General features: G+C 45.1%; 1 protein-coding gene across 1 annotated transcript; it reads left to right on the top strand.

Annotated features, from left to right (window-relative positions):
* Window positions 1–76: 76 nt before the first annotated feature.
* Window positions 77–27,700, top strand: dgkd (diacylglycerol kinase delta; the record flags this gene model as incomplete). Its single annotated transcript, XM_079224550.1, has 31 exons — window positions 77–199; window positions 4,826–4,936; window positions 5,490–5,570; window positions 6,879–6,983; window positions 7,056–7,188; window positions 7,312–7,418; window positions 7,497–7,622; window positions 12,827–12,929; window positions 13,013–13,175; window positions 13,253–13,361; window positions 13,478–13,617; window positions 13,959–14,043; window positions 14,138–14,232; window positions 14,755–14,854; window positions 15,226–15,532; window positions 18,126–18,281; window positions 18,563–18,701; window positions 18,820–18,906; window positions 19,028–19,138; window positions 19,668–19,764; window positions 21,259–21,366; window positions 21,600–21,713; window positions 23,869–24,003; window positions 24,439–24,596; window positions 25,092–25,203; window positions 25,380–25,472; window positions 25,542–25,661; window positions 25,755–25,872; window positions 26,224–26,354; window positions 26,488–26,587; window positions 26,705–27,700. The coding sequence occupies 30 exons, from the start codon at window positions 77–79 to the stop codon at window positions 26,575–26,577; spliced, it is 3,657 nt and encodes a 1,218-aa protein (XP_079080676.1). The 3' UTR covers window positions 26,578–26,587; window positions 26,705–27,700.
* Window positions 27,701–27,908: the final 208 nt, after the last annotated feature.

The following is a 27,908-nucleotide window of genomic DNA, read 5'->3' as shown; positions in this document are numbered from 1 at the left end:
CGGTCTCCCCTGTGATCCCGGTCTCCGCCGCTGGGGGGCGCTTTCTCCCCTCTCCTCCCCGGGGTCTGGAGGCAGGATGGCGGCGGCAGGGGGACCGCGGTGCCCGGACGAGTCGTCGGACAGCGAGCCGGAGCAGGAGCCCGGAACCCCGCAGAAGCTCACCCGGAAGGTGTCCACGTCCGGACAGATCCGCAGCAAGGTACGGGGCTCACGCAGCGGGGTCCCGTGTCCAGCGGGTCCGGGACCGGGTCTCACTCGCTCCGGGCAGCGGGGGTAAGGGTCCAGAGCCGCGGCTGCAGAGGACCAGACCCCGTAACGCCGCGTCACGGTCCAACCCTAACCCCGCAGGACCGGGTCCGTATAGCGCGGGAAACCCGGTAAGACCCGGACGAGGAGCCGGGTTCTACCGGGTCCCACCGGGTCCATTCGGCACCAGGCTGGGGACCGGTTCAATAAGCGGCCCCTCCACTGTAACCGGGCCGCTTGTTGAACCTGATCTAGAGCCAGGATGTGACGGAACAGACCGGGTCCCACCGGGTTTTATAACCTCACACAGTGACGGGTCTTTGGTTCAGTATTCTGCCTGAGAGAGGAAGCGGTGCCTTCTAGGTAAATATTCCGGTTAAAACGTAAATAAATCGTTTTTGCTGAGCTACACATATTAATATATAAATATACCCAGATACCGTTAATGCACACAAACACCGGGAGCTAACTAGGCCCGGGGAAAGCCCCGTAGTTTCCTGCTGCGGGTCCCGGGAGAGGGAGGGGCTCCCCGCGGCCTGCAGGCCGGGACACATAACGGTCTCATGTCGGTCATAACGTCACTATAGCCGGAGCCGAATCCTCTGGTACCCGCAGCTCACGGCACCAGCTCTGTGAGATATAACGGGTTATTATTATTGTTATTGTTATTCATGTTTATCACGTTTTTAGTTTGAATACTTCAGCGGACGCTACCGACTGAATGCTGCCTTCAGGTGCACGTGAGAAGCTCGGAAATACCTGCGACTCACTTAAAGTGCCTTGTTTGGTCAGAATAAACACAAAATAAACACGTGACAGAAGTTTACTGTAGTTTGAAATGACGTTTGGAGAGTTTTCACGTGTTCATGTTTTATTTGTCACACACTGAACTTTTACCAGTAGGCTTCTGTTCTTTAAATGATGCACTAGATGTACTACTAGTGATACTACTAGTGATCTACTACCAGATGTACTACTAGTGATACTACTAGTGATGTACTACTAGTGATGTACGACTAGTGATGTACTACTAGTGATGTACGACTAGTGATGTACTACTAGTGATGTACTACTAGTGATACTACTAGTGATGTACGACTAGTGATGTACTACTAGTGATGTACTACTAGTGATACTACTAGTGATCTACTACTAGATGTACTACTAGTGATACTACTAGTGATGTACTACTAGATGTACTACTAGTGATACTACTAGTGATGTACGACTAGTGATGTACTACTAGTGATGTACTACTAGTGATACTACTAGTGATCTACTACTAGATGTACTACTAGATGTACTACTAGTGATACTACTAGTGATGTACTACTAGTGATGTATGACTAGTGATGTACTACTAGTGATGTACTACTAGTGATACAACTAGATGTACTACTAGTGATACTACTAGTAATGTACTACTAGTGATGTACTACTAGATGTACTACTAGTGATGTACTACTAGTGATGTACTACTAGATGTACTACTAGTGATGTACTACTAGTGATGTGCTCCTAGTGATGTACTACTAGTGATGTACTACTAGTGATGTACTAACTACTAGATGTACTACTAGTGATGTGCTACTAGTGATGTACTACTAGTGATGTACTACTAGATGTACTACTAGTGATGTGCTACTAGTGATGTACTAACTACTAGATGTACTACTAGTGATGTGCTACTAGTGATGTACTAACTACTAGATGTACTACTAGTGATGTGCTACTAGTGATGTACTAACTACTAGATGTACTACTAGTGATGTACTACTAGTGATGTACTACTAGTGATACAACTAGATGTACTACTAGTGATACTACTAGTAATGTACTACTAGTGATGTACTACTAGATGTACTACTAGTGATACTACTAGTGATGTACTACTAGTGATGTACTACTAGATGTACTACTAGTGATGTACTACTAGTGATGTGCTCCTAGTGATGTACTACTAGTGATGTACTACTAGTGATGTACTAACTACTAGATGTACTACTAGTGATGTGCTACTAGTGATGTACTACTAGTGATGTACTACTAGATGTACTACTAGTGATGTGCTACTAGTGATGTACTAACTACTAGATGTGCTACTAGTGATGTACTACTAGTGATGTACTACTAGATGTACTACTAGTGATGTGCTACTAGTGATGTACTAACTACTAGATGTACTACTAGTGATGTGCTACTAGTGATGTACTACTAGTGATGTACTACTAGTGATACTACTAGATGTACTATTAGTGATGGTACTACTAGATGTTCTACTAGGGATGCACTACTAGTGATGCACTACGAGTGATACTACTAGTGATACTACTAGTGATGTACTACTAGTGATGTACTACTAGATGTACGACTGGTGATGTACTACTAGTGATGCACTACTAGTGATGCACTACTAGTGATGTACTACTAGTGATACTACTAGTGATGTACTACTAGATGCACTACTAGTGATGTACTACTAGATGTACTACTAGTGATGTGCTACTAGTGATGTACTACTAGTGATACTACTAGATGTACTACTAGTGATACTACTAGTGATGCACTACTAGTGATACTACTAGATGTACTACTAGTGATACTACTAGATGTACTACTAGTGATGTATTACTAGTGATACTACTGGATGTACTACTAGTGATGTACTACTAGTGATACACGACAAGTGATTCTACTAGTGATACTACTAGTGATGTACTACTAGTGATGTACTACTAGTGATACTACTAGTGATGTACTACTAGATGTACGACTAGTGATACTACTAGTGATGTAATACTAGGTGTACTACTAGTGATGCACTACTGGTGATGTACTACTTGATGTACTACTAGTGATACCTTTAGTGATGTACTACTAGATGCACGACTAGTGATGTACTACTAGTGATGTACTACTAGTGATACTACTAGTGATGTACTACTAGTGATGTACTACTTGATGTACTACTAGTGATACCTTTAGTGATGTACTACTAGATGCACGACTAGTGATGTACTACTAGTGATGTACTACTAGTGATACTACTAGTGATGTACTACTAGTGATATACTACCAGTGATGTACTACTGATGATACTACTAGTGATGTACTACTAGTGATGCTACTAGTGATGCACTACTAGTGATGCTACTAGTGATGTACTACGAGTGATACTACTAGTGATGTACTACTAGTGATGTACTACTCGTGATGTACTACTAGTGATGTACTACTAGTGATACTACTAGCAATGTATTACTAGTGATGTACTACTAGTGATGTACTACTAGTGATACTACTAGTGATGTACTACTAGTGATGTACTACTAGTGATACTGCTAGATGTACTACTAGTGATGTACTACTAATGATACTGCTAGATGTACTACTAGGGATGTACTACTAGTGATGCACTACTAGATGTACTACTAGTGATGTACGACTAGTGATACTACTAGATGTACTACTAGTGATGTACTACTAGTGATACTGCTAGATGTACTACTAGTGATGTACTACTAATGATACTGCTAGATGTACTACTAGTGATGTACTACTAGTGATGCACTACTAGATGTACTACTAGTGATGTACGACTAGTGATACTACTAGATGTACTACTAGTGATACTACTAGTGATACTACTAGATGTACGACTAGTGATACTACTAGTGATGTAATACTAGGTGTACTACTAGTGATGCACTACTGGTGATGCACTACTAGTGATGCACTACTAGTGATGTACTACTAGTGATGTACTACTTGTTGTACTACTAGTGATACCTTTAGTGATGTACTACTAGATGCACGACTAGTGATGTACTACTAGTGATGTACTACTAGTGATGTACTACTAGTGATACTACTAGTGATGTGCTACTAGTGATATACTACCAGTGATGTACTACTGATGATACTACTAGTGATGTACTACTAGTGATGCTACTAGTGATGCACTACTAGTGATGCTACTAGTGATGTACTACGAGTGATACTACTAGTGATGTACTACTAGTGATGTACTACTCGTGATGTACTACTAGTGATGTACTACTAGTGATACTAATAGCAATGTATTACTAGTGATGTACTACTAGTGATGTACTACTAGTGATGTACTACTAGTGATACTACTAGTGATGTACTACTAGTGATGTACTACTAGTGATACTGCTAGATGTACTACTAGTGATGTACTACTAATGATACTGCTAGATGTACTACTAGTGATGTACTACTAGTAATGCACTACTAGATGTACGACTAGTGATACTACTAGATGTACTACTAGTGATGTACTACTAGTGATGTACTACTAGATGTACTACTAGTGATATAAGTCATGTACATTTGTTGGTTAAAATGTGTATGAACCCTGTAAAACACACATTTAAAGCCATCATAGTAAAATCATTCACTTTATGTCATTTAGAACGATCACGTTTTAGCAGAACCATGCATTATTAATATTGTTCAGATCAGAGGTTTGGTCATCTGGATCATACCATCAGTACCAGTAACAAGTCCTAAACCGGTCCACTAACCGGTCCACTAACTGGTCCACGTGTTTCAGACAGTGCTGAAGGAAGGAACCCTGCTGAAGCAGACCAGCTCCTTCCAGCGGTGGAAGACCCGCTACTTCAAGCTGAGAGGGAGGACGCTGTACTACGCCCAGACCTCCAAGGTGAGCCGGTCTACTCTGGACCCTGTTCTACGTTCAGACCTGTAGAGTAGCAGGAGGACTGGACCCTGTTCTACATTCAGACCTGTAGAGTAGCAGGAGGACTGGACCCTGTTCTACATTCAGACCTGTAGAGTAGCAGGAGGACTGGACCCTGTTCTACATTCAGACCTGTAGGGTAGCAGGAGGACTGGACCCTGCTGGATCAGACCTGTAGGGTAGCAGGAGGACTGGACCCTGCTGGATCAGACCTGTAGGGTAGCAGGAGGACTGGACCCTGCTGGATCAGACCTGTAGGGTAGCAGGAGGACTGGACCCTGCTGGATCAGACCTGTAGGGTAGCAGGAGGACTGGACCCTGCTGGATCAGACCTGTAGGGTAGCAGGAGGACTGGACCCTGCTGGATCAGACCTGTAGGGTAGCAGGAGGACTGGACCCTGCTGGATCAGACCTGTAGGGTAGCAGGAGGACTGGACCCTGCTGGATCAGACCTGTAGGGTAGCAGGAGGACTGGACCCTGCTGGATCAGAGCCTCACGGTGGTCTTGTGTCTCCAGTCGATCCTCTTTGACGAGCTGGACCTGACGGACGCCAGCGTGGCTGAGTCCAGCACCAAGAACAACAACAACAGCTTCACGGTGAGGGGTCTGTTACATCTTCATCTTCATCACCTTCCTCCTCTCCTTCATCCTCATCTTCATCTTCACATTCCTCTTCATCCTCATCATCAATTAACTTCATAATCAATAAATTCTTGTTTATGTTTTACTTTGTTTAACGTCCTGAAAGAAGAGACTCAGAGGGACGGGGCTGTGTGTGTGTGTGTGTGTGTGTGTGTGTGTGTGTGTGTGTGTGTGTGTGTGTGTGTGTGTGTGTGTGTGTGTGTGTGTGTGCGCGTGTGTGTGCGTGTGTGTGTGTGTGTCAGGAAGTGGGCTGCAGTCATATGAGAGGGAATGGGCGGGGTAAAGAAACATTCACAGTGAACAGAACACGCTGGACTCTCCTGGATCAGGACTCTGAGCTCAACCCTCCTGGATCAGGACTCTGAGCTGGACCCTCCTGGATCAGGACTCTGAGCTCAACCCTCCTGGATCAGGACTCTGAGCTGGACCCTCCTGGATCAGGACTCTGAGCTCAACCCTCCTAAATCAGGACTCTGAGCTGGACCCTCCTGTATCAGGACTCTGAGCTGGACCCTCCTGGATCAGGACTCTGAGCTCAACCCTCCTGGATCAGGACTCTGAGCTGGACCCTCCTGGATCAGGACTCTGAGCTCAACCCTCCTAGATCAGGACTCTGAGCTGGACCCTCCTGGATCAGGACTCTTAGCTGGGGCCCGGAGATCCAGCTCTGTTGGGTTCTACACCAGATTGTAAATCTACAGAGGTTGTAGTTCTAGGTGTACTACACTATAGGTTGTAGTAGGAAACGGTCATGAGCGTTCTCAGTAACATGTTGAACTCCAGCTGAGATGAAGCTCTGTCTGTGGGTCATGTGACCAATGAGAGAACAGCAGCACCATTCATCCAGCTGGTCATGTGACGTTACATGTAGCTGACTCTTTTATCCAAAGCGACTGACATGCTTGCTCTCTACAGCGTAGTCATAGCAACGGGGAGCAGTTAGGGGTAAAGAGTCTCAAGGACACATCGACATGGACTAGAGGAGCCGGGGCTCGAACCACCGACCCTCTGATTAAAAGATGGGCGTGCTAACCACTTAGCCACAGTCACCCCCGTGACCATGTGACCATGTGACGAAGACGAGTAAACCTAAAGCTCTGCTCTGATTGGCCGCTCGGTGTTTCACTGTGATTGTATTTGTTGTGATGTCACCATCGGCTGAACCCAAACAGACACACAATGATATGAACTGGATTTGATTATGTAAACGTGTGTGTGTGTGTGTGCATGCATGTGTGTGTGTGTGTGTGTGTGTGTGCGCAGCTCATCACCCCCTGCAGACGCCTCATCCTGTGTGCTGACAACAGGAAGGAGATGGAGGAGTGGATGGCGGCTCTGCGCAGCGTCCAGAACAGACAGAACTATGAGGTCCGTCTCATTGCCAGTGGGACCAGCAGGTGAGTCCCAGTATCAGCTGCTGACTGTGTCCCTCTCTCCCAGTCCACCCAGTACAGCATGGACCACTTCAGCGGGATGCACAACTGGTACGCCTGTTCTCACGCCAGACCCACGTACTGCAACGTGTGCAGGGAGGCGCTGTCAGGGGTGACGTCCCACGGGCTGTCCTGTGAAGGTACACGCAGTACTACTGAGTACACACGCAGTACTACTGAGTACACACACAGTACTACTGAGTACACACATCTGTATCTGTGTGTGTGTGGGGTTGTGTATTTGATGTGTGTGTGTGCGTCAGTGTGTAAGTTTAAGGCTCATAAGCGCTGTGCGGTCAGAGCCACCAACAACTGTAAATGGACCACGCTGGCTTCCATCGGGAAGGACATCATCGAGGACGAGGACGGGGTGATACTTCAGATTCCTGCGCTAGTTCTGTGTCAGTGAACGCCACGTCTCCAGCTGACCTTCAACCTCTGTCCTCAGGTGTCGATGCCTCATCAGTGGCTGGAGGGGAACCTGCCGGTCTCGGCCAAATGTAACATCTGTGATAAAACCTGTGGCAGCGTCCTCCGTCTGCAGGACTGGAGGTGTCTCTGGTGTAAAGCCATGGTGAGACTGGGAACACTGGTTCTATGAGTCAGCAGTCTGCAGGCCTACTCATATTACCTGTAGTCCAGGTGAAAGTTCATGTGTATTTCAGGTGATAGTTCAGGTGTAGTTCAGGTGATAGTTCAGCTGTAGTTCAGGTGATAGTTCAGGTGTATTTCAGGTGATAGTTCAGGTGTATTTCAGGTGATAGTTCAGGTGTAGTTCAACTGATAGTTAAGGTAAAAGTTAAATTGATAGTTCAGGTGTAGTTCAGCTGTATTTCAGGTGATAGTTCAAGTGATAGTTCAGGTGTATTTCAGCTGATATTTCAGCTGTAGTTCAGGTGATAGTTCAGGTGTATTTCAGGTGATAGTTCAGGTGATAGTTCAGCTGTAGTTCAGGTGTAGTTCAGGTGTAAATCAGCTGATAGTTCAGGTGTAAATCAGCTGATAGTTCAGGTGTATTTCAGGTGGTAGTTCAACTGATAGATCAGGTGTAGTTCAGGTGACAGTTCAGGTGTAGTTCAGGTGACAGTTCAGGTGTAGTTCAGCTGATAGTTCAGGTGTATTTCAGGTGATAGTTCAGGTGTAGTTCAACTGATAGTTCAGGTGATAGATCAGGTGTAGTTCAGGTGACAGTTCAGGTGTATTTCAGGTGATAGATCAGGTGTAGTTCAGCTGATAGTTCAGGTGTATTTCAGGTGATAGTTCAGGTGTAGTTCAACTGATCGTTCAGGTGATAGTTCAGGTGTATGTCAGGTGATAGTTCAGGTGATAGTTCAGCTGTAGTTCAGGTGTAGTTCAGGTGATAGTTCAGGTGTAAATCAGCTGATAATTCAGGTGTATTTCAGGTGATAGTTCAGGTGTAGTTCAACTGATAGTTCAGGTGTAGTTCAGGTGACAGTTCAGGTGTAGTTCAGCTGATAGTTCAGGTGTATTTCAGGTGATAGTTCAGGTGTAGTTCAACTGATAGTTCAGGTGTAGTTCAGGTGATAGTTCAGGTGTAGTTCAGCTGATAATTCAGGTGATAGTTCAGGTGACAGTTCAGGTGTAGTTCAGGTGTAGTTCAGCTGATAGTTCAGGTGTATTTCAGGTGATAGTTCAACTGATAGTTCAGGTGATAGATCATGTGTCGTTGAGGTGACAGTTCAGGTGTATTTCAGGTGATAGATCAGGTCTAGTTCAGCTGATAGTTCAGGTGTATTTCAGGTGATAGTTCAGGTGTTTTTCAACTGATAGTTCAAGTGATAGTTCAGGTAATAGTTCAGGTGTCGTTCAGCTGTATTTCAGGTGATTGTTCAGGTGATAGTTCAGGTGATAGTTCAGCTGTTGTTCAGGTGTAGTTCAGGTGATAGTTCAGGTGTAGTTCAGCTGATAGTTCAGGTGTAGTTCAACTGATAGTTCAGGTGTAGGTCAGGTGACAGTTCAGGTGTAGTTCAACTGATAGTTCAGGTGATAGTTCAGGTGTAGTTCAGCTGTATTTCAGGTGATAGTTCAGGTGTAGTTCAGCTGATAGTTCAGCTGTAGTTCAGGTGATAGTTCAGGTGTATTTCAGGTGATAGTTCAGGTGTAGTTCAACTGATAGTTCAGGTGATAGACCAGTTGTAGTTCAGGTGTAGTTCAAGTGATAGTTCAGGTGTTAGTTCAGGTGTAGTTCAGGTGATAGTTCAGGTGTATTTCAGGTGATAGTTCAGGTGTAATTCAGGTGATAGTTGAGGTGTAGTTCAGCTGATAGTTCAGGTCTATTTCAGGTGATCGTTCAGGTGTAGTTCAGGTGTAGTTCAACTGATAGTTCAGGTGTAGTTCAGGTAATAGTTCAGGTGTGGTTCAGCTGATAATTCAGGTGTAGTTCAACTGATAGATCAGGTGTAGTTCAGGTGATAGTTCAGGTGTAATTCAGGTGATAGTTCAGGTGTAGTTCAGCTGATAGTTCAGGTGTATTTCAGGTGATAGTTCAGGTGTAGTTCAACTGATAGTTCAGGTGTAGTTCAGCTGATAGTTCAGGTCTAGTTCAACTGATAGATCAGGTGTAGTTAAGGTGACAGTGCAGGTGTAGTTCAGCTGATAGTTCAGGTTTATTTCAGGTGTAGTTCAACTGATAGTTCAGGTGATAGATCAGGTATAGTTCAGGTGACAGTTCAGGTGTATTTCAGGTGATAGATTAGGTGTAGTTCAAATGATAGTTCAGGTGTACTTCAGGTGTAGTTCAACTGATAGTTCAGGTGTAGTTCAGCTGTATTTCAGGTGATAGTTCAGGTGTAGTTCAGGTGACAGTTCAGGTGTAGTTCAACTGATAGTTCAGATGATAGATCAGGTGTAGTTCAGGTGACCGTTCAGGTGTAGTTCAGCTGATAGTTCAGGTGTATTTCAGGTGATAGACCAGTTGTAGTTCAGGTGACAGTTCAGGTGTATTTCAGGTGATAGATCAGGTGTAGTTCAGCTGATAGTTCAGGTGTATTTCAGGTGATAGTTCAGGTGTATTTCAGCTGATGGTTCAGGTGTCGTACAGGTGACAGTTCAGGTGTAGTTCAAGTGATAGTTCAGGTGTTAGTTCAGGTGTAGTTCAGGTGATAATTCAGGTGTATTTCAGGTGATAGTTCAGGTGTAGTTCAACTGATAGTTCAGGTGATAGATCAGGTGTAGTTCAGGTGACAGTTCAGGTGTATTTCAGGTGATAGATCAGGTGTAGTTCAGCTGATAGTTCAGGTATATTTCAGGTGATAGTTCAGGTGTAGTTCAACTGATCGTTCAGGTGATAGTTCAGGTGATAGTTCAGGTGTATGTCAGGTGATAGTTCAGGTGATAGTTCAGCTGTAGTTCAGGTGTAGTTCAGGTGATAGTTCAGGTGTAAATCAGCTGATAATTCAGGTGTATTTCAGGTGATAGTTCAGGTGTAGTTCAACTGATAGTTCAGGTGACAGTTCAGGTGTAGTTCAGCTGATAGTTCAGGTGTATTTCAGGTGATAGTTCAGGTGTAGTTCAACTGATAGTTCAGGTGTAGTTCAGGTGTAGTTCAGCTGATAATTCAGGTGTATTTCAGGTGATAGTTCAGGTGATAGTTCAGGTGACAGTTCAGGTGTAGTTCAGGTGTAGTTCAGCTGATAGTTCAGGTGTATTTCAGGTGATAGTTCAACTGATAGTTCAGGTGATAGATCATGTGTCGTTGAGGTGACAGTTCAGGTGTATTTCAGGTGATAGATCAGGTCTAGTTCAGCTGATAGTTCAGGTGTATTTCAGGTGATAGTTCAGGTGTTTTTCAACTGATAGTTCAAGTGATAGTTCAGGTATTAGTTCAGGTGTCGTTCAGCTGTATTTCAGGTGATAGTTCAGGTGATTGTTCAGGTGATAGTTCAGCTGTTGTTCAGGTGTAGTTCAGGTGATAGTTCAGGTGTAGTTCAGCTGATAGTTCAGGTGTATTTCAGGTGACAGTTCAGGTGTAGTTCAACTGATAGTTCAGATGATAGATCAGGTGTAGTTCAGGTGACCGTTCAGGTGTAGTTCAGCTGATAGTTCAGGTGTATTTCAGGTGATAGACCAGTTGTAGTTCAGGTGACAGTTCAGGTGTATTTCAGGTGATAGATCAGGTGTAGTTCAGCTGATAGTTCAGGTGTATTTCAGGTGATAGTTCAGGTGTATTTCAGCTGATGGTTCAGGTGTCGTACAGGTGACAGTTCAGGTGTAGTTCAACTGATAGTTCAGGTGATAGTTCAGGTGTAGTTCAGCTGTATTTCAGGTGATAGTTCAGGTGTAGTTCAGCTGATAGTTCAGCTGTAGTTCAGGTGATAGTTCAGGTGTATTTCAGGTGATAGTTCAGGTGTAGTTCAACTGATAGTTCAGGTGATAGACCAGTTGTAGTTCAGGTGACAGTTCAGGTGTATTTCAGGTGATAGATCAGGTGTAGTTCAGCTGATAGTTCAGGTGTATTTCAGGTGATAGTTCAGGTGTATTTCAGCTGATAGTTCAGGTGTCGTACAGGTGACAGTTCAGGTATAGTTCAAGTGATAGTTCAGGTGTTAGTTCAGGTGTAGTTCAGGTGATAGTTCAGGTGTATTTCAGGTGATAGTTCAGGTGTAATTCAGGTGATAGTTCAGGTGTAGTTCAGCTGATAGTTCAGGTCTATTTCAGGTGATCGTTCAGGTGTAGTTCAGGTGTAGTTCAACTGATAGTTCAGGTGTAGTTCAGGTTATAGTTCAGGTGTGGTTCAGCTGATAATTCAGGTGTAGTTCAACTGATAGATCAGGTGTAGTTCAGGTGATAGTTCAGGTGTAATTCAGGTGATAGTTCAGGTGTAGTTCAGCTGATAGTTCAGGTGTATTTCAGGTGATAGTTCAGGTGTAGTTCAACTGATAGTTCAGGTGTAGTTCAGCTGATAGTTCAGGTCTAGTTCAACTGATAGATCAGGTGTAGTTAAGGTGACAGTGCAGGTGTAGTTCAGCTGATAGTTCAGGTTTAGTTCAGGTGTAGTTCAACTGATAGTTCAGGTGATAGATCAGGTGTAGTTCAGGTGACAGTTCAGGTGTATTTCAGGTGATAGATTAGGTGTAGTTCAAATGATAGTTCAGGTGTAGTTCAACTGATAGTTCAGGTGTAGTTCAGCTGTATTTCAGGTGATAGTTCAGGTGTAGTTCAGGTGACAGTTCAGGTGTAGTTCAACTGATAGTTCAGATGATAGATCAGGTGTAGTTCAGGTGACCGTTCAGGTGTAGTTCAGCTGATAGTTCAGGTGTATTTCAGGTGATTGTTCAGGTGTAGTTCAACTGATAGTTCAGGTGATAGTTCAGGTGTAGTTCAGCTGTATTTCAGGTGATAGTTCAGGTGTAGTTCAGGTGACAGTTCAGTTGTAGTTCAAGTGATAGTTCAGGTGTAGTTCAGGTGTTAGTTCAGGTGATAGTTCTGGTGTAGTTCAGGTGATAGTTCAGGTGTAGTCCAGGTGATCGTTCAGGTGATCGTTCAGGTGTAGTTTAGGTGTAGTTCAAGTGATAGTTCAGGTGTTAGTTCAGGTAATAGTTCAGGTATAGTTCACTTGTATTTCAGGTGATAGTTCAGGTGTAGTGCAGGTGATAGATCAGGTGTAGTTCAGGTGACAGTTCAGGTGTAGTTCAAGTGATAGTTCAGCTGTAGTTCAGGTGTATTTCAGGTGATAATTCAGGTTCTAGTTCAGGTGTAGTCCAGGTGATAGTCCAGGTGTACAGAGTTGCTATGTAACCCTAACCCTGTGTGTTGCAGGTGCACTCTGGCTGCAGGGAGCAGCTGTCCAGTAAGTGTCCTCTGGGTCAGTGTAAAGTGTCAGTCATCCCTCCAACTGCACTCAACAGCATTGACTCTGACGGTGAGCCTAATCAATACATGTGATCGGCCCTCACGGCACTGAGGAGCATGCGTCTCACACCCTGCATGCTGGTCTGTGTTCAGGCTTCTGGAAGGCGTCGTGCCCTCCGTCCTGCACGAGTCCTCTGCTGGTGTTCGTCAACTCCAAGAGCGGAGACAACCAGGGCGTGAAGTTCCTGAGACGCTTCAAGCAGCTGCTGAACCCGGCTCAGGTGTTCGACCTGATGAACGGGGGGCCTCACCTGGGGTGAGACACGGAGTGTGTGTGGAGCGGGGTGTGTTATCTCAAGAGCTCGCTGTGTAAACATCCAACCTGTCTGTCAGTCTGCGTTTGTTCCAGAAGTTTGACACGTTCAGGATCCTGGTCTGCGGAGGAGACGGCAGCGTCGGCTGGGTTCTGTCGGAGATAGACGCTCTCACGCTTCACAAACAGGTACGCCTTCATTCGTCCTTCCTGTTTCCTCTCGTACTATGAATGAATGTACAGATGTTCAAACACCTGACACAGAGAACTGATGTGTAATCTGAGCATGTTGTTCTGGTTTCCAGTGCCAGCTGGGAGTTCTTCCTCTGGGGACTGGGAATGATCTGGCCCGGGTTCTGGGTTGGGGTTCAGCCTGTGACGACGACACACAGCTGCCTCAGATACTGGAGAAACTGGAGAGGGCCAGCACCAAGATGCTAGACAGGTAACAGGTGTGAGACGGGTAACAGCTGTGAGACAGGTAACAGCTGTGAGACAGGTAACAGCTGTGAGACAGGTAAGAGCTGTGAGACAGGTAACATCTGTGAGACTGGTAACAGCTGTGAGACAGACAGGTAACAGCTGTGAGACAGACAGGTAACATCTGTGAGACAGACAGGTAACAGATGTGAGACAGACAGGTAACATCTGTGAGACAGACAGGTAACAGCTGTGAGACAGGTAACAGCTGTGAGACAGGTAACATCTGTGAGACAGGTAACATCTGTGAGACAGACAGGTAACAGCTGTGAGACAGACAGGTAACCGTCTCTCCTCCTGTTGTAGGTGGAGTATTATGGTCTATGAAACCAAGTTTCCACGGCAACATTCTGGCTCCACGGTCACTGAGGACTGCAGCGACGACTCTGAGGTAACAGGAAGTGACATCACTGTCCTTCACTTATGATGTCACTTCTTCATGACGTGTCATAGCTTCATTCAAAACAATGACCTCACTGATCCAGGTGCAGCAGATCCTGACCTACGAGGACTCGGTTGCTGCTCACCTGTCCAAGATCCTGACCTCAGACCAGCACTCTGTGGTCATCTCCTCAGCCAAGTACGCTGTCTGTCTGTCTGTCTGTCTGTCTGTCTGTCTGTCTGTATATACTCTGTGTATATAACGTATATACTCTGTGTATATTTCATGTATATACTCTGTGTATATTTCATGTATATACTCTGTGTATATTTAATGTATATACTCTGTGTATATAACGTATATACTCTGTGTATATTTAATGTATATGCTCTGTGTATATTTAATGTATATACTCTGTGTATATTTAATGTAGTTACTCTGTGTATATTTCATGTATATACTCTGTGTATATTTAATGTATATTTAATGTATATACTCTGTGTATATAACGTATATACTCTGTGTATATTTAATGTATATGCTCTGTGTATATTTAATGTATATACTCTGTGTATATTTAATGTATATACTCTGTGTATATAATGTATATGGTATGTGTATATTTAATGTATATACTCTGTGTATATAATGTATATGCTCTGTGTATATTTAATTTATATACTCTGTGTATATAATGTATATACTCTGGGGTGCATTCAGGGTCCTGTGTGAGACAGTGAAGGACTTCGTAGCTCGTGTTGGAAAAGCGTACGAGAAGAACACCGAACGTTCAGAGGAGTCAGAGGTCATGGCCAAGAAGGTATGTTGCCTAATGAGTCATGTCTAATGAGTCATGTCTAATGTGCTGAGTCATGTCTAATGAGTCATGTCTAATGTGCTGAGTCATGCCTAATGAGTCATGTCTAATGTACTGAGTCATGTCTAATGTACTGAGTCATGTCTAATGAGTTATGTCTAATGTGCTGAGTCATGTCTAATGAGCTGAGTCATGTCTAATGAGTTATGTCTAATGTGCTGAGTCATGTCTAATGAGCTGAGTCATGTCTAATGAGTTATGTCTAATGTGCTGAGTCATGTCTAATGTGCTGAGTCATGTCTAATGAGTCATGTCTAATGTGCTGAGTCATGTCTAATGTGCTGAGTCATGTCTAATGAGTCATGTCTGGTCAGTGTGGTGTGTTAAAGGAGAAGCTGGACTCCCTGCTGAAGACTCTGGATGAGGAGTCTCAGGCATCCTCTGTGCCGCACCCGGCCCCTCCCCCCACCATTGCTGAGGAGCAGGAGGATGCCGAGGCAGTTGTACTGCCTCCTCCTCTTCATCATCATCATCCTCTTCTTCCTCACGCCCCGTCTTGCTCCCCACGGACCAAGGTTTCCTCTTCTGCGGCGGCCATCTTTAAACCTCGAGAGCAGCTGATGCTGAGAGCAAACAGTCTGAAGAAAGCCATCAGACAGATCATCGAGCACACGGAGAAAGGTTAGGAGTCTTTACATTTGTCTCTGTGTCTTCTAGAAGGTAGGAGTCTTTACATTTGTCTCTGTGTCTTCTAGAAGGTTGTAGTCTTTACATTTGTCTCTGTGTCTTCTAGAAGGTTGGAGTCTTTACATTTGTCTCTGTGTCTTCCAGAAGGTTGTAGTCTTTACGTTTGTCTTTTTGTCTTCTAGAAGGTTGTAGTCTTTACGTTTGTCTCTGTCAAGTTATGGCTTTGGACCTATCCGCCTCCCCACTTGATAGGGATTGGTGCATCTACCCGGATTTAAACGGGGTTTGACTCAGAATGACGACAACTTTTTCCTTTTTTTCTTTCTCCTTTTATTCTGGAATCAAGCCACTGCAGTCATTTTCATTCGCGCCATACGGCAACGAAAGAGGTGAAAAACCTTTGGAGGGAAAACAGAAAACCCCCATTTCAAATATGCCAGCAAAGAAATCTTTCCAATTTGCACCCGTGCACAAAACCTACCTTCACCACCTACAGATCCCCAGCTGTGCTTCCACCAACATGTACATTGCAAACAATATAACGAGACACCAGACAATCAACCTAAGACAAACTCCCCATTTAACCCCAACGATATCTGTCCCAAACAATTCACCCCTGCACAAGTGAGTGAGCGCGCTGCGGAGCCCCATGACGTCGCTGACGCTCCCGCACTGGCGGTGAAAGTGAAAGTCAGTCAGTCAGCGTTCAGAATTTGCCTCTTACCGGCTGCCTCTCCGGACTTGTCGATGCCCCGTTATTGCCGCAGATCATCTGCTGTGTACTCTCTTTTTTTTTTTTTTTTGCGGCGTTTGCTCCTCCCCTCTTAAGTGCGCCCCGTGGTTATTTCCGGTTCCGTTTTCAATTACTTTGCTTACGACCCACCTGTCTGTTCCTATTTTATGTTTTACTTTCTATTTATCTTATTTCTGCTAGAAAGTCTACACGTTTGACTCGACAGTCTCTTTGTCTTCTAGAAGGTTGGAGTCTTTACATTTGTCTCTGTGTCTTCCAGAAGGTTGTAGTCTTTACGTTTGTCTCTTTGTCTTATAGAAGGTTGGAGTCTTTACATTTGTCTCTGTGTCTTCCAGAAGGTTGTAGTCTTTACGTTTGTCTCTGTGTCTTCTAGAAGGTAGGAGTCTTTATGTTTGTCTCTTTGTCTTCTAGAAGGTTGGAGTCTTTACATTTGTCTCTGTGTCTTCCAGAAGGTTGTAATCTTTACATTTGTCTCTTTGTCTTCTAGAAGGTTGTAGTCTTTACGTTTGTCTCTTTGTCTCCTAGAAGGTTGTAGTCTTTACGTTTGTCTCTGTCTTCTAGAAGGTTGGAGTCTTTACGTTTGTCTCTTTGTCTCCTAGAAGGTTGGAGTCTTTACGTTTGTCTCTGTCTTCTAGAAGGTTGGAGTCTTTACGTTTGTCTCTTTGTCTTCTAGAAGGTTGTAGTCTTTACGTCTGTCTCTTCCTTCTAGAAGGTTGTAGTCTTTACGTCTGTCTCTTCCTTCTAGAAGGTTGGAGTCTTTACGTTTGTCTCTTTGTCTTCTAGGAGGTTGGAGTCTTTACCTTTGTCTCTCTGTCTTCTAGAAAGTTGGAGTCTTTACGTTAGTCTCTTTGTCTTCTAGAAGGTTGGAGTCTTTACGTTTGTCTCTTTGTCTTCTAGGAGGTTGGAGTCTTTACGTTTGTCTCTCTGTCTTCTAGAAGGTTGTAGTCTTTACGTTTGTCTCTGTCTTCTAGAAGGTTGGAGTCTTTACGTTTGTCTCTTTGTCTCCTAGAAGGTTGTAGTCTTTACGTTTGTCTCTGTCTTCTAGAAGGTTGGAGTCTTTACGTTTGTCTCTTTGTCTTCTAGAAGGTTGTAGTCTTTACGTCTGTCTCTTCCTTCTAGAAGGTTGTAGTCTTTACGTCTGTCTCTTCCTTCTAGAAGGTTGGAGTCTTTACGTTTGTCTCTTTGTCTTCTAGGAGGTTGGAGTCTTTACGTTTGTCTCTCTGTCTTCTAAAAAGTTGGAGTCTTTACGTTAGTCTCTTTGTCTTCTAGAAGGTTGGAGTCTTTACGTTTGTCTCTTTGTCTTCTAGGAGGTTGGAGTCTTTACGTTTGTCTCTCTGTCTTCTAGAAAGTTGGAGTCTTTACATTTGTCTCTGACTTCTAGAAGGTTGGAGTCTTTACGTTTGTCTCTTTGTCTTCTAGGAGATTGGAGTCTTTATGTTTGTCTCTTTTTCTTCTAGAAGGTTGGAGTCTTTACGTTTGCCTCTCTGTCTTCTAGAAGGTTGGAGTCTTTACGTTTGTCTCTCTGTCTTCTAGAAGGTTGGAGTCTTTACGTTAGTCTCTTTGTCTTCTAGAAGGTTGGAGTCTTTACGTTTGTCTCTTTGTCTTCTAGTAGGTTGGAATCTTTACGTTTGTCTCTTTTTCTTTTAGAAGGTTGGAGTCTTTACATTTGTTTCTTTGTCTTCTAGAAGGTTGGAGTCTTTAAATGTGTCTCTTTGTCTTCTAGGAGGTTGGAGTCTTTACATTTGTCTCTCTGTCTTCTAGAAAGTTAGAGTCTTTACATTTGTCTCTGATTTCTAGAAGGTTGGAGTCTTTACGGTTGTCTCTGTATTTTAGCGGTGGATGAGCAGAACGCTCAGACTCAGAAGCAGCTCTTCTCTCGCAGTCCCGCTGAGGAAGACAAGGGGTTGGTTGAGGAGGACGAGGAGGACGAGGAAGACAAGTTGTCTCTGCAGTCGTCCTTCAGCGCCAAACAGCGCAATACAGGCAGAGGTCAGTGGTACTATTCCTGCTGGTGCTGCTACTGGTACTGCTGGTACTGGAACTGGTGGTAATGGTAATCAAGCTAAATACATCCAGCTCCTAATAAACCAGTACCACATGGATAATACAACGTGTATTTAATAACAGTTTATTAATGAGTTCTCTCAAATATAAAGCACCACGTCCTTTGTTATTGTAATCAACACTATAGACCTTCAGATGAAGCGTATTGTATATTTAGGAGGTTCTGGTCCAATGAAATAATTCTGTTTGTCTGTCTGTCTCCTCAGTCAGTAAGACACCCTGTGAGAAGCTGATCAGCAAAGGCAGCCAGTCACTGGGCAGCTCTGCACCACTTCCTGTACAGACAGGAAGTGGTGAGACCATGCCGACACTCAACACAAAGATCCTCTATCCAGGTAAGAAGAGGTCAACTGGAAGTTCTGACTCCTCACGAGGTCACTAGTCTGACGAGTGTGTGTGTGTGTGTGTGTGTGTGTGTGTGTGTGTGTGTGTGTGTGTGTGTGTGTGTGTGAGAAGGTCTCAGAGGAATCTCAGCTTCTCTCTCCAGCAGTTCTGTGATCAGTCGACTGTTGGTCAACGCCGACCCGTTCAGCTGTGACCTCGACAACATGTAAGTCTGTCTGTCTGTCTGTCTCTCTGCCTGTCTGTCTGTCTGTCTCTCTCTCTCTCTCTCTCTCTCTCTCTCTCTGACTGCCTGTCTGTCTCTTTCTCCCTACCTGTCTCTCTCTCAGGGACTGCTACACAGAGAAGTGTGTCATGAATAATTACTTTGGAATCGGACTGGACGCTAAAATCTCTCTGGACTTCAACAACAAGAGAGACGAGCATCCAGAGAAGTGCAGGTTATTAATATTAATATTCATAATTATAATGTAGTTATCCTCCTTCAGGTTATTAATATTAATAATCATAATTACAATGTAGTTATCCTCCTTCAGGTTATTAATATTATTATTAATAATTACAATGTAGTTATCCTCCTTCAGGTTATTAATATTCATAATTACAATGTAGTTACCCACCTTCAGGTTATTAATATTATTATTAATAATTGCAATGTAGTTATCCTCCTTCAGGTTATTAAAATTATTATTAATAATTACAATGTAGTTATCCTCCATCAGGTTATTACATTATTATTAATAATGTAGTTATCCTCCTTCAGGTTATTAACATTATTATTAATAATTACAATGTAGTTATCCTTCAGGTTATTAATATTATTATTAATAATTACAATGTAGTTATCCCGCTTCAGGTTATTAATATTATTATTAACAATGTAGTTATTCTCCTTCATTACATTATTATGCATGAGGTCATCTTTTCATTATGACTCTTAGATTATTAATAACAACTCCATGTGTTCAGGAGCCGCACCAAGAACATGATGTGGTACGGAGTCCTGGGAACCAAAGAGCTGCTGCACAGAACCTACAAGAACCTGGAGCAGAGGGTTCTGCTAGAGGTGAGGGTTCTGCTGGAGGGGAGGGTTCTGCTGGAGGGGAGGGTTCTGCTGGAGGGGAGGGTTCTGCTGGAGGTGAGGGTTCTGCGGGAGGTAAGGGAACTACACGCTATTGTCAGTCGCTTGCCATTGACTTTCAAACTGACATGTCGGAAAAGCACCAGCATGTCAATGCGGTGACAATTGGGTGTCGACATTTAGGTAACTGCACTGACACTCGGGTCAAAACGTGATATAATGAAAAATCCAAAATTCAAGATAGGCCATATTTTTTATTATTTGATGCTGGGTGACATTAGGGTGACTGACAGACACCGGGGTTATGGGTTGATCCCAAGGTCGGGCAGTTTGATCCCTAATATAATAGTATTATACGAGGGATACATACTGACATTCGGGTTACATCCTGTCACTCGCTCTTTTCGGCCCCCACCTTTTCTTTCTTGCTACTATTTGGGTGAAATCCCCCCTCCCCTCACCACTTCCCAAATATCAGACTGTATCCCAAATGTCAGTCGGGCTCACAAATCTCATGCACCACCTGGTGGCCAAACAAGGTAGTCTGACATTTGGGTGTTTAAACCGACAAAGTTTGTATACTCGGCAACCGGAATTACAAATGCCTCCAAACTTTACAAAGTGGTTCATCACAAGTTAAACTAACATTCCCTGTCCTTTCCGATTTTGAATGGCTCTCTTATGCCGTGTTCACACCGGACGCGGCGCGAATTTGCGGCGCGACCAGATTACATGTAAAGTCAATCCACAGACGCGCCGCGACGCGAATTGGCGATTTATTTGCGGGGCGGCGAGATAGACGCATTTGTGGCGGCGCGAACAGAACGTTTGACCTGGGGTGAACAGAGCGAAGGACGCGGCAAGAATTCGCGTGAGTTGAATTCTCCCAACTCCGGTGGAGAAATCATGTGACGCAAAGTTGCGGCAGCCAATCAGCGTTGAGAATCAGCGTTGAGAAGCTCCGCCCGTCACCACATCCGTCCTGCCGTTCCTGAATGAAACTGCTGTTTCTCCGCCAGAACCAGCGCTGACAGCGGCTTCATTGAGACGCTGTTGTGGGACTACGGATAATAGTATGAACCCAGACACCATGGAGTTTGATGTTCCGACATATGTGGAGTTTACACAAAAAGTATAAAGCAGAACTAGTGGTTATTTATTCCATAATCGATAGAAGAAATGAAAGCTTCGTCGCTTGTCTCTAACAGAGACAAGCGACGAAGCTAAGCCACGCCCCCTTCGCGCCGTGATTTTTCGCGCTTGGTGTGAACACCCTCGTTTCACTCACGCGAGTTAACTGCCGCGGTGGACGCGGCGCGAATTATCGCGCCGCGTCCGGTGTGAACACGGCATTAGTATTTTCTGCTGGAGGTGAGGGTCAGACACCTTCATCCTCGTCTTCACCAGTCTAACATATGTATGTGTGTGTGTGTGTGTGTGTGTGTGTGTGTGTGTGTGTGTGTGTGTGTGTGTGTGCAGTGTGATGGGCGTCCCATCCCTCTCCCCAGTCTTCAAGGCATCGCGGTGCTGAACATCCCCAGCTATGCAGGAGGAACCAACTTCTGGGGAGGAACCAAAGAGGACGATGTGAGACCTGCACCTGTCTCTCGGTCATGTGATTGATCACTATCTACCTGTCTGTCTGCTTATTGATCACTATCTACCTGTCTGTCTGCTTATTGATCACTATCTACCTCTCTGTCTGCTTATTGATCACTATCTACCTGTCTGTCTGCTTATTGATCACTATCTACCTCTCTGTCTGCTTATTGATCACTATCTACCTGTCTGTCATGTGATTGATCACTGTCTGTCTTCAGACGTTCACAGCTCCGTCCTTTGACGATAAGATCCTGGAGGTGGTGGCCGTGTTCGGCAGCATGCAGATGGCCGTGTCCAGAGTCATCAACCTGCAGCATCACCGCATCGCACAGGTACCTGTCTGTCTGCCTGTCCTCTGTGTTGTCATCTTTAAATAGCATCCATTCAAATATCATGACACAATTTCACTCAATCAACCAAAGAAGCCTAGAAGACATTATACAACATCTGAAAACATCCTCCTGCTGCAGACTGAAGACTGGGCAGGACTCTCTGCAGCACTTGTTTGAATCCTACTTGAAGGACAATACTTTGTGTCGGTAGTTAATTACACATCAGAGCTGACTAGGATGACATGTGGTGTTCCTCAAGGCTCAATACTGGGGCCTCTTCTGTTCACATCTACATGCTGCCACTGCTCACTATGAACAACACAGTGTGTTACCATTATGCAGACGACACACACATCTACATAACTATATCACCAGGGGACTATGATCCATACAAGGGCTGGTAACATAACTATATCACCAGGGGACTATGATCCATACAAGGGCTGGTAACATAACTATATCACCAGGGGACTATGATCCATACAAGGGCTGGTAACATCACTATATCACCAGGGGACTATGATCCATACAAGGGCTGGTAACATAACTATATCACCAGGGGACTATGATCCCATACAAGGGCTGGGTAACATAACTATATCACCAGGGGACTATAGTCCCATACAAGGGCTGGTAACATAACTATATCACCAGGGGACTATAGTCCCATACAAGGGCTGGTAACATAACTATATCACCAGGGGACTATAGTCCCATACAAGGGCTGGGTAAATGCATTAAAGAAATCAACAACTGGATGTGCTAGAATGTTCTTCAATTAAATAAAGATAAAACACAATACATTGTTTTTGGTCCCAAGGACGAACGATTGAAAGTCAGCGCTCAGCTTCAATCACTGATGTTAAAAACCTCAAATCAAGCCAGAAATCTAGGTGTAGTTATGGATTCAGACCTCAACCTGAACAGCCATATCAAGACGATTACAAAATCAGCCTACTATCACCTGAAGAATATATCAAGGGTTAGAGGACTTATGTCTCAAGATTTGGAGAAACTTGTCCATGCATTTATCTTCAGTAGACTGGACTACTGTAACTGTGTGTTCACAGGTCATTTATCTTCAGTAGACTTGACTACTGTAACGGTGTGTTCACAGGTCATTTATCTTCAGTAGATTTGACTACTGTAACGGTGTGTTCACAGGTCATTTATCTCCAGTAGACTGGTCTACCTTATGAACCATCTTGACCCCTCACGTGGTCTGGGACTGGTCTACCTTATGACCCCTTAGGTGGTCTGGGACTGGTCTACCTTATGACCCCTTAGGTGGTTTGGGACTGGTCTACCTTATGATCCCTTAGGTGGTTTGGGACTGGTCTACCTTATGACCCCTTAGGTGGTTTGGGACTGGTCTACTTTATGACCCCTTAGGTGGTTTGGGACTGGTCTACCTTATGAACCATCCTGACCCCTCAGGTGGTTTAGGACTGGTCTACCTTATGAACCATTCTGACCCCTCAGGTGGTCTGGGACTGGTCTACCTTATGAACCATCCTGACCCCTCAGGTGGTCTGGGACTGGTCTACCTTATGAACCATCCTGACCCCTCAGGAGGTCTGGGACTGGTCTACCTTATAAACCATCCTGACCCCTCAGGTGGTCTGGGACTGGTCTACCTTATGAACCATCCTGACCCCTCAGGTGGTCTGGGACTGGTCTACTTTATGAACCATCAGACCCCTCAGGTGGTCTGGAATGGGTCTACTTTCTGTTCCAAGAGTCAGAACTAAACACGGAGAAGCAGCGTTCAGCTTTTATGTTCCACATATCTGGTCCCTGAAAGCTGCAGGTCTGCTGAGACCCTCAGAGAACCTCAGAGACCCTCAGAGACTACCAGGGACCCCCAGCTCTTTTAAATCCAGATTGAAGACTTTTCTGTTTGCTGTTGCCTTTAATTGAACCAGATTCAAGGATCTTAATCAATCTCTGCATCTCACTACTGCATTTTATTTCTTTATCTGCAACTTTTATTACATTATTTGCTTCTTGACTGTTTTGAATGTTTTAATGAACGTTCTGGTTTTTAAATCTTGTTTTCTTCTGCATTATGTTGTAATGTTTCATGTGAAGCACTTTGAGTCTCCTTGTTGTTGAACTACACATAAACCTGTCTTCCTGCCCGTCGCTCTCTCAGTGTCGTACGGTGAAGATCACGGTCCTCGGTGATGAAGGCGTCCCGGTGCAGGTGGACGGAGAGGCCTGGGTGCAGCCACCAGGTTACATCAAGATCATCCACAAGAACCGAACCCAAACCCTCACCAGAGACAGGGTGAGTACTATACCCCCAGCAGAGACAGGGTAGTACCCCAGGCCCTCATCAGAGACAGGGTGAGTACTACCCCAGACCCTCACCAGACACAGGGTACTACCCCAGACAGGGTACCACCCCAGATCCATACCAGAGACGGGGTACTACCCCAGACAGGGTACTACCCAGACCCTCACCAGAGGCGGGGTACTACCCCAGACAGGGTGCTACCCCAGACCCATACCAGAGACAGGGTGAGTACTAGACCAGACCCTCACCAGAGACATGTTACTACCCCAGACAGGGTACTACCCCAGACTCTCACCAGAAACAGGGTACTACCCCAGACCTTCACCAGAGACAGGGTGCTACCCTAAATCTTCACCAAAGACCCTCAACAGAGACAGGGTACTACCTCAGACCCTCACCATCAGTGTGTGTTTATGTGTGTTTCAGGCATTTGAGAGCACCCTAAAGTCCTGGGAGGACAAACAGAAGTGTGAGTTTCTCCGGACCCCCCAGCCCCCCCTCTCCTCCCAGCCAGAGATGGTCTCTGAAGACGAGGCGTCGCTCATCAGCGAGTTCGGTCAGGCAGCAGGAGCTCTGATTCACAGGTAACCCATACACCAGTTTATCTGGTTCACCATCGCCTCTCATGGACAGCAGCTGATTCACCAACATGACTGGGGAGGCCAGAGGGACCACAGGGACCAGAGGAACTAGAGAGAAGAGGGAGATAAGAGGGACCAGAGAGACTATAGGGATCATAGAGAAGAAGGAGATTAGAAAAGGCCAAAGAGATTAGAGAGCCCAGATGGATTATAGAGAAGAGGAAGGCCAGAAGGATTATATAGACCAGAGGGATTATAGAGAAGAGGAAGACCAGAGCCACCAAAAATACCAGAATCAGAATCAGAACCCTTTATTGCCATGTATGTTTTCACATATAATCTGGTTTTTACATAATAGATACCATCCAGAGTTCCATCCCTGATCCCAGGCGGTCCTTCTCTGTGCATGTTCTCCTTGTGACAGCGTGGGTTCTCCGGTTCCCCCACAGTCCAAATGACATATAATCTATTATTATATTGCATTATCTTGTGTTTCAGTATTCGTGAGGTGGCTCAGTCTCACCAGAGTCTGGAACAGGAACTGGCTCACGCGGTCAACGCCAGCTCAAAGGCCATGGACGTGGTCTACGCCAACTCCAAGAACTCTGGGGTACTGAACAGAACCTATCTTCTGTCTTGTTCTGGTCTCAGTCCTGTCCTGGTCTTTGTCCTTTTCTGGTCTCTGTCATAGAAACACAGAACACTGAAACAGAGAGCTGTCTGTCTCTCTCCTGTCTAACTCTCTCCTGGCTGACTCTCTCCTGTCTAACTCTCTCCTGTCTGCAGGCTCTCTGTTGCATTGTGGTCCTTCAGATGGTCGTGAACGTCAAAGCTTTACTGAGTGAGACTGAGCTGTTGCTGGAGGGGAGCCTGTCCATGGTGAGTTAAGACTGTCCTGGTCCTGGCCCTGGCCCTGGGCCTGGTCCTGATGTTGTTGTGGTCTTGCAGCAGCTGGACCCCCCTCAGCAGGACCAGCTGGATGCGGCCCTGGGCTCGGTGGCTCAGCAGCTCCGCCGGCTGTCTGAAGTCTCCTGGTTGTGTCCGGTTATCGATCCGTCAGACCACGAGGTTAGACCGCCTGCAGACCTGGTCTACGTAGTCCTGAATGATGTAGACCTGCATCCTGGTCCTGGACCTCTTAACCCGTCTCTTTGTCTTCAGGGTCCTCTGACAGATTTCTCCAAACGCAGCCGGAGCGGAAAGTTTCGTCTCGTCCCGAAATTCAAAAAAGACAAAAACAATAAGAACAAAGAGACCTGCACCTGTCTGTCTCTACCAGGTACCTGTCTGACTCTCTACCTGTGTCTCTCTCTCTACCTGTCTCTCTCTCTACCTATCTATGTCTCTGTTGGTTTTCGATGGTAAAGATCTGTATTCTAGTGAAATTCAGTTTGCTATTCTTGGGCACTTGCCTGAACCACTTCCTGTCTGCCTGCTGAACCACTTCCTGTCTGAACCACTTCCTGTCTGAACCACTTCATGTCTGCTTCAACCACTTCCTGTCTGCCTGAACCATTTCCTGTCTGCCTGAACTATCTCCTGTCTGCCTGAACCATCTCCTGTCTGCCTGAACCACTTCCTGTCTGAACCACTTCCTGTCTGCCTGAACCACTTCCTGTGGGTGTCTCAGTCCACCAGTGGGGGACGGAGGACGTGGGTGCGTGGCTGGACTTCCTGTGTCTCAACGAGTACAAGGACATCTTCATCGGACACGATGTCCGCGGAGCCGAACTCATCCACCTGGAGAGGAGGGACCTGAAGGTACCGCTGCTAGCCTGATGCTAACCGCGGCTAGCCTGACCGCTAACCGCTGCTAGCCTGACCGCTTCTAGCCTGACCGCTGCTAGCCTGATCGCTAACCGCTGCTAGCCTGACTTGCTGTGTGTGTGTTCAGGACCTTGGGGTGACCAAGGTGGGCCACATGAAGAGGATCCTTCAGGGCATCAGAGAGCTCAACAGGAACAGCAGCGCCAGCGAGGCCTGACTGCTGCAAGGTGACTTTTATTATGACTATTATTATTATTAATAATACCACTGCTACTCATGTTTTTATTATTATGCACATAAATGTGTCTCTTATTAAACGATGAGTCATCTTCTTCTTGTTCTAGAAGCTGCTTCCTCCTCGCTGGACCTGAACACAACCCTATTATGTCCCCTCCTGAGCTCATTGTGATTGGACCAGCTCGTTGACACAGAACCAGATGATCAGATGATCCGTCGTGCCTCGTCATCTTACCCACCAACCAATCAGGATCCAGGACTTGGGGGGCTCTGAGACAACATGGCCGACCTTGAACCTTTTTATCATCAGTGTGACTTTTATAGTGATTATTATTGTTATTATTATTATTATTATTATTATATACAGACTTTACTCCGTCTGTAGACTGAACATCCAACTGCAAGTCTGGGTTCTACAGGGTTCTCCTACATACAGGATCCAGACTGGTGGCAGCAGAGACCCGGGTCTCCAGCAGAGTCCTGAGACCCGGGTCTGGAGGCCCTCTGAACCACGTTTGAGACCGCTCAGGTTATGGAGCACCAGCTCCAGTTAAGAGGACTCAGTACTCAAGACCAGCATGACCCCTGAAACCACGCGTGCCTGATTTGGACCAGCAGTCAGTTTTGGTTACTTCCTGTGATCTACCTGAGCAGCCGGCCAATCAGATCCTCCAATCTGTGGTGGACCTGTTGGACCGAAGCAGACCAATTGAAACCTCGAGAACCTTTTACGTCCTCAACCTGCCAAATGGGAACACTGTGAGGACTAAAATACATATTTATTTCTTCTATAACTTGTTTAGATTTGTCTTTCGATATCTTTATGAACAGGAAGTGGTCTTTATGAAAAGGAAGTTGTCTTTATGAACAGGAAGTGATTCTGACAAGGAACCGATCAGGTGTCTGACGAAGATTCTGCTGCAACAAGTGTATCAGTCTATGAAGACAAGCTGTCGGTCTGTCTGTCTGTCTGGGACCAAACAGAACCCTTTGATGTGTTTTTGTAACAAAGTAGTTGAGTCTTCAAGAGGTTCTTCATGTTAAATAAATGTATTAAATATCAGATGAGACTCTGAAGCCTTAAAGTGACAACTTAAATCAAATAAAACTCACAAAAAAACTCTTGTTTCCTCTCGTCCTTAATCTCAAGTCTTTATTTTGTTTTTTAACATTTGATAGACCAAATAATCCATTAATAATATAGAGGAGGTCTTTGTGATGGAGGTGGTCTACTTCTGGACCCGCTTCAGTCCGCCTGCCAGTCTGGCATCGGGGTGGATGACACCGTCATCTTCCCGCTACAGAGATCCT

The sequence above is a fragment of the Taurulus bubalis genome (genome assembly GCF_910589615.1).
Source record: "Taurulus bubalis genome assembly, chromosome: 10".
NCBI classification, from domain to species: Eukaryota; Metazoa; Chordata; class Actinopteri; order Perciformes; family Cottidae; genus Taurulus; species Taurulus bubalis.
This window is presented reverse-complemented; position numbering and strand designations above follow the sequence as displayed.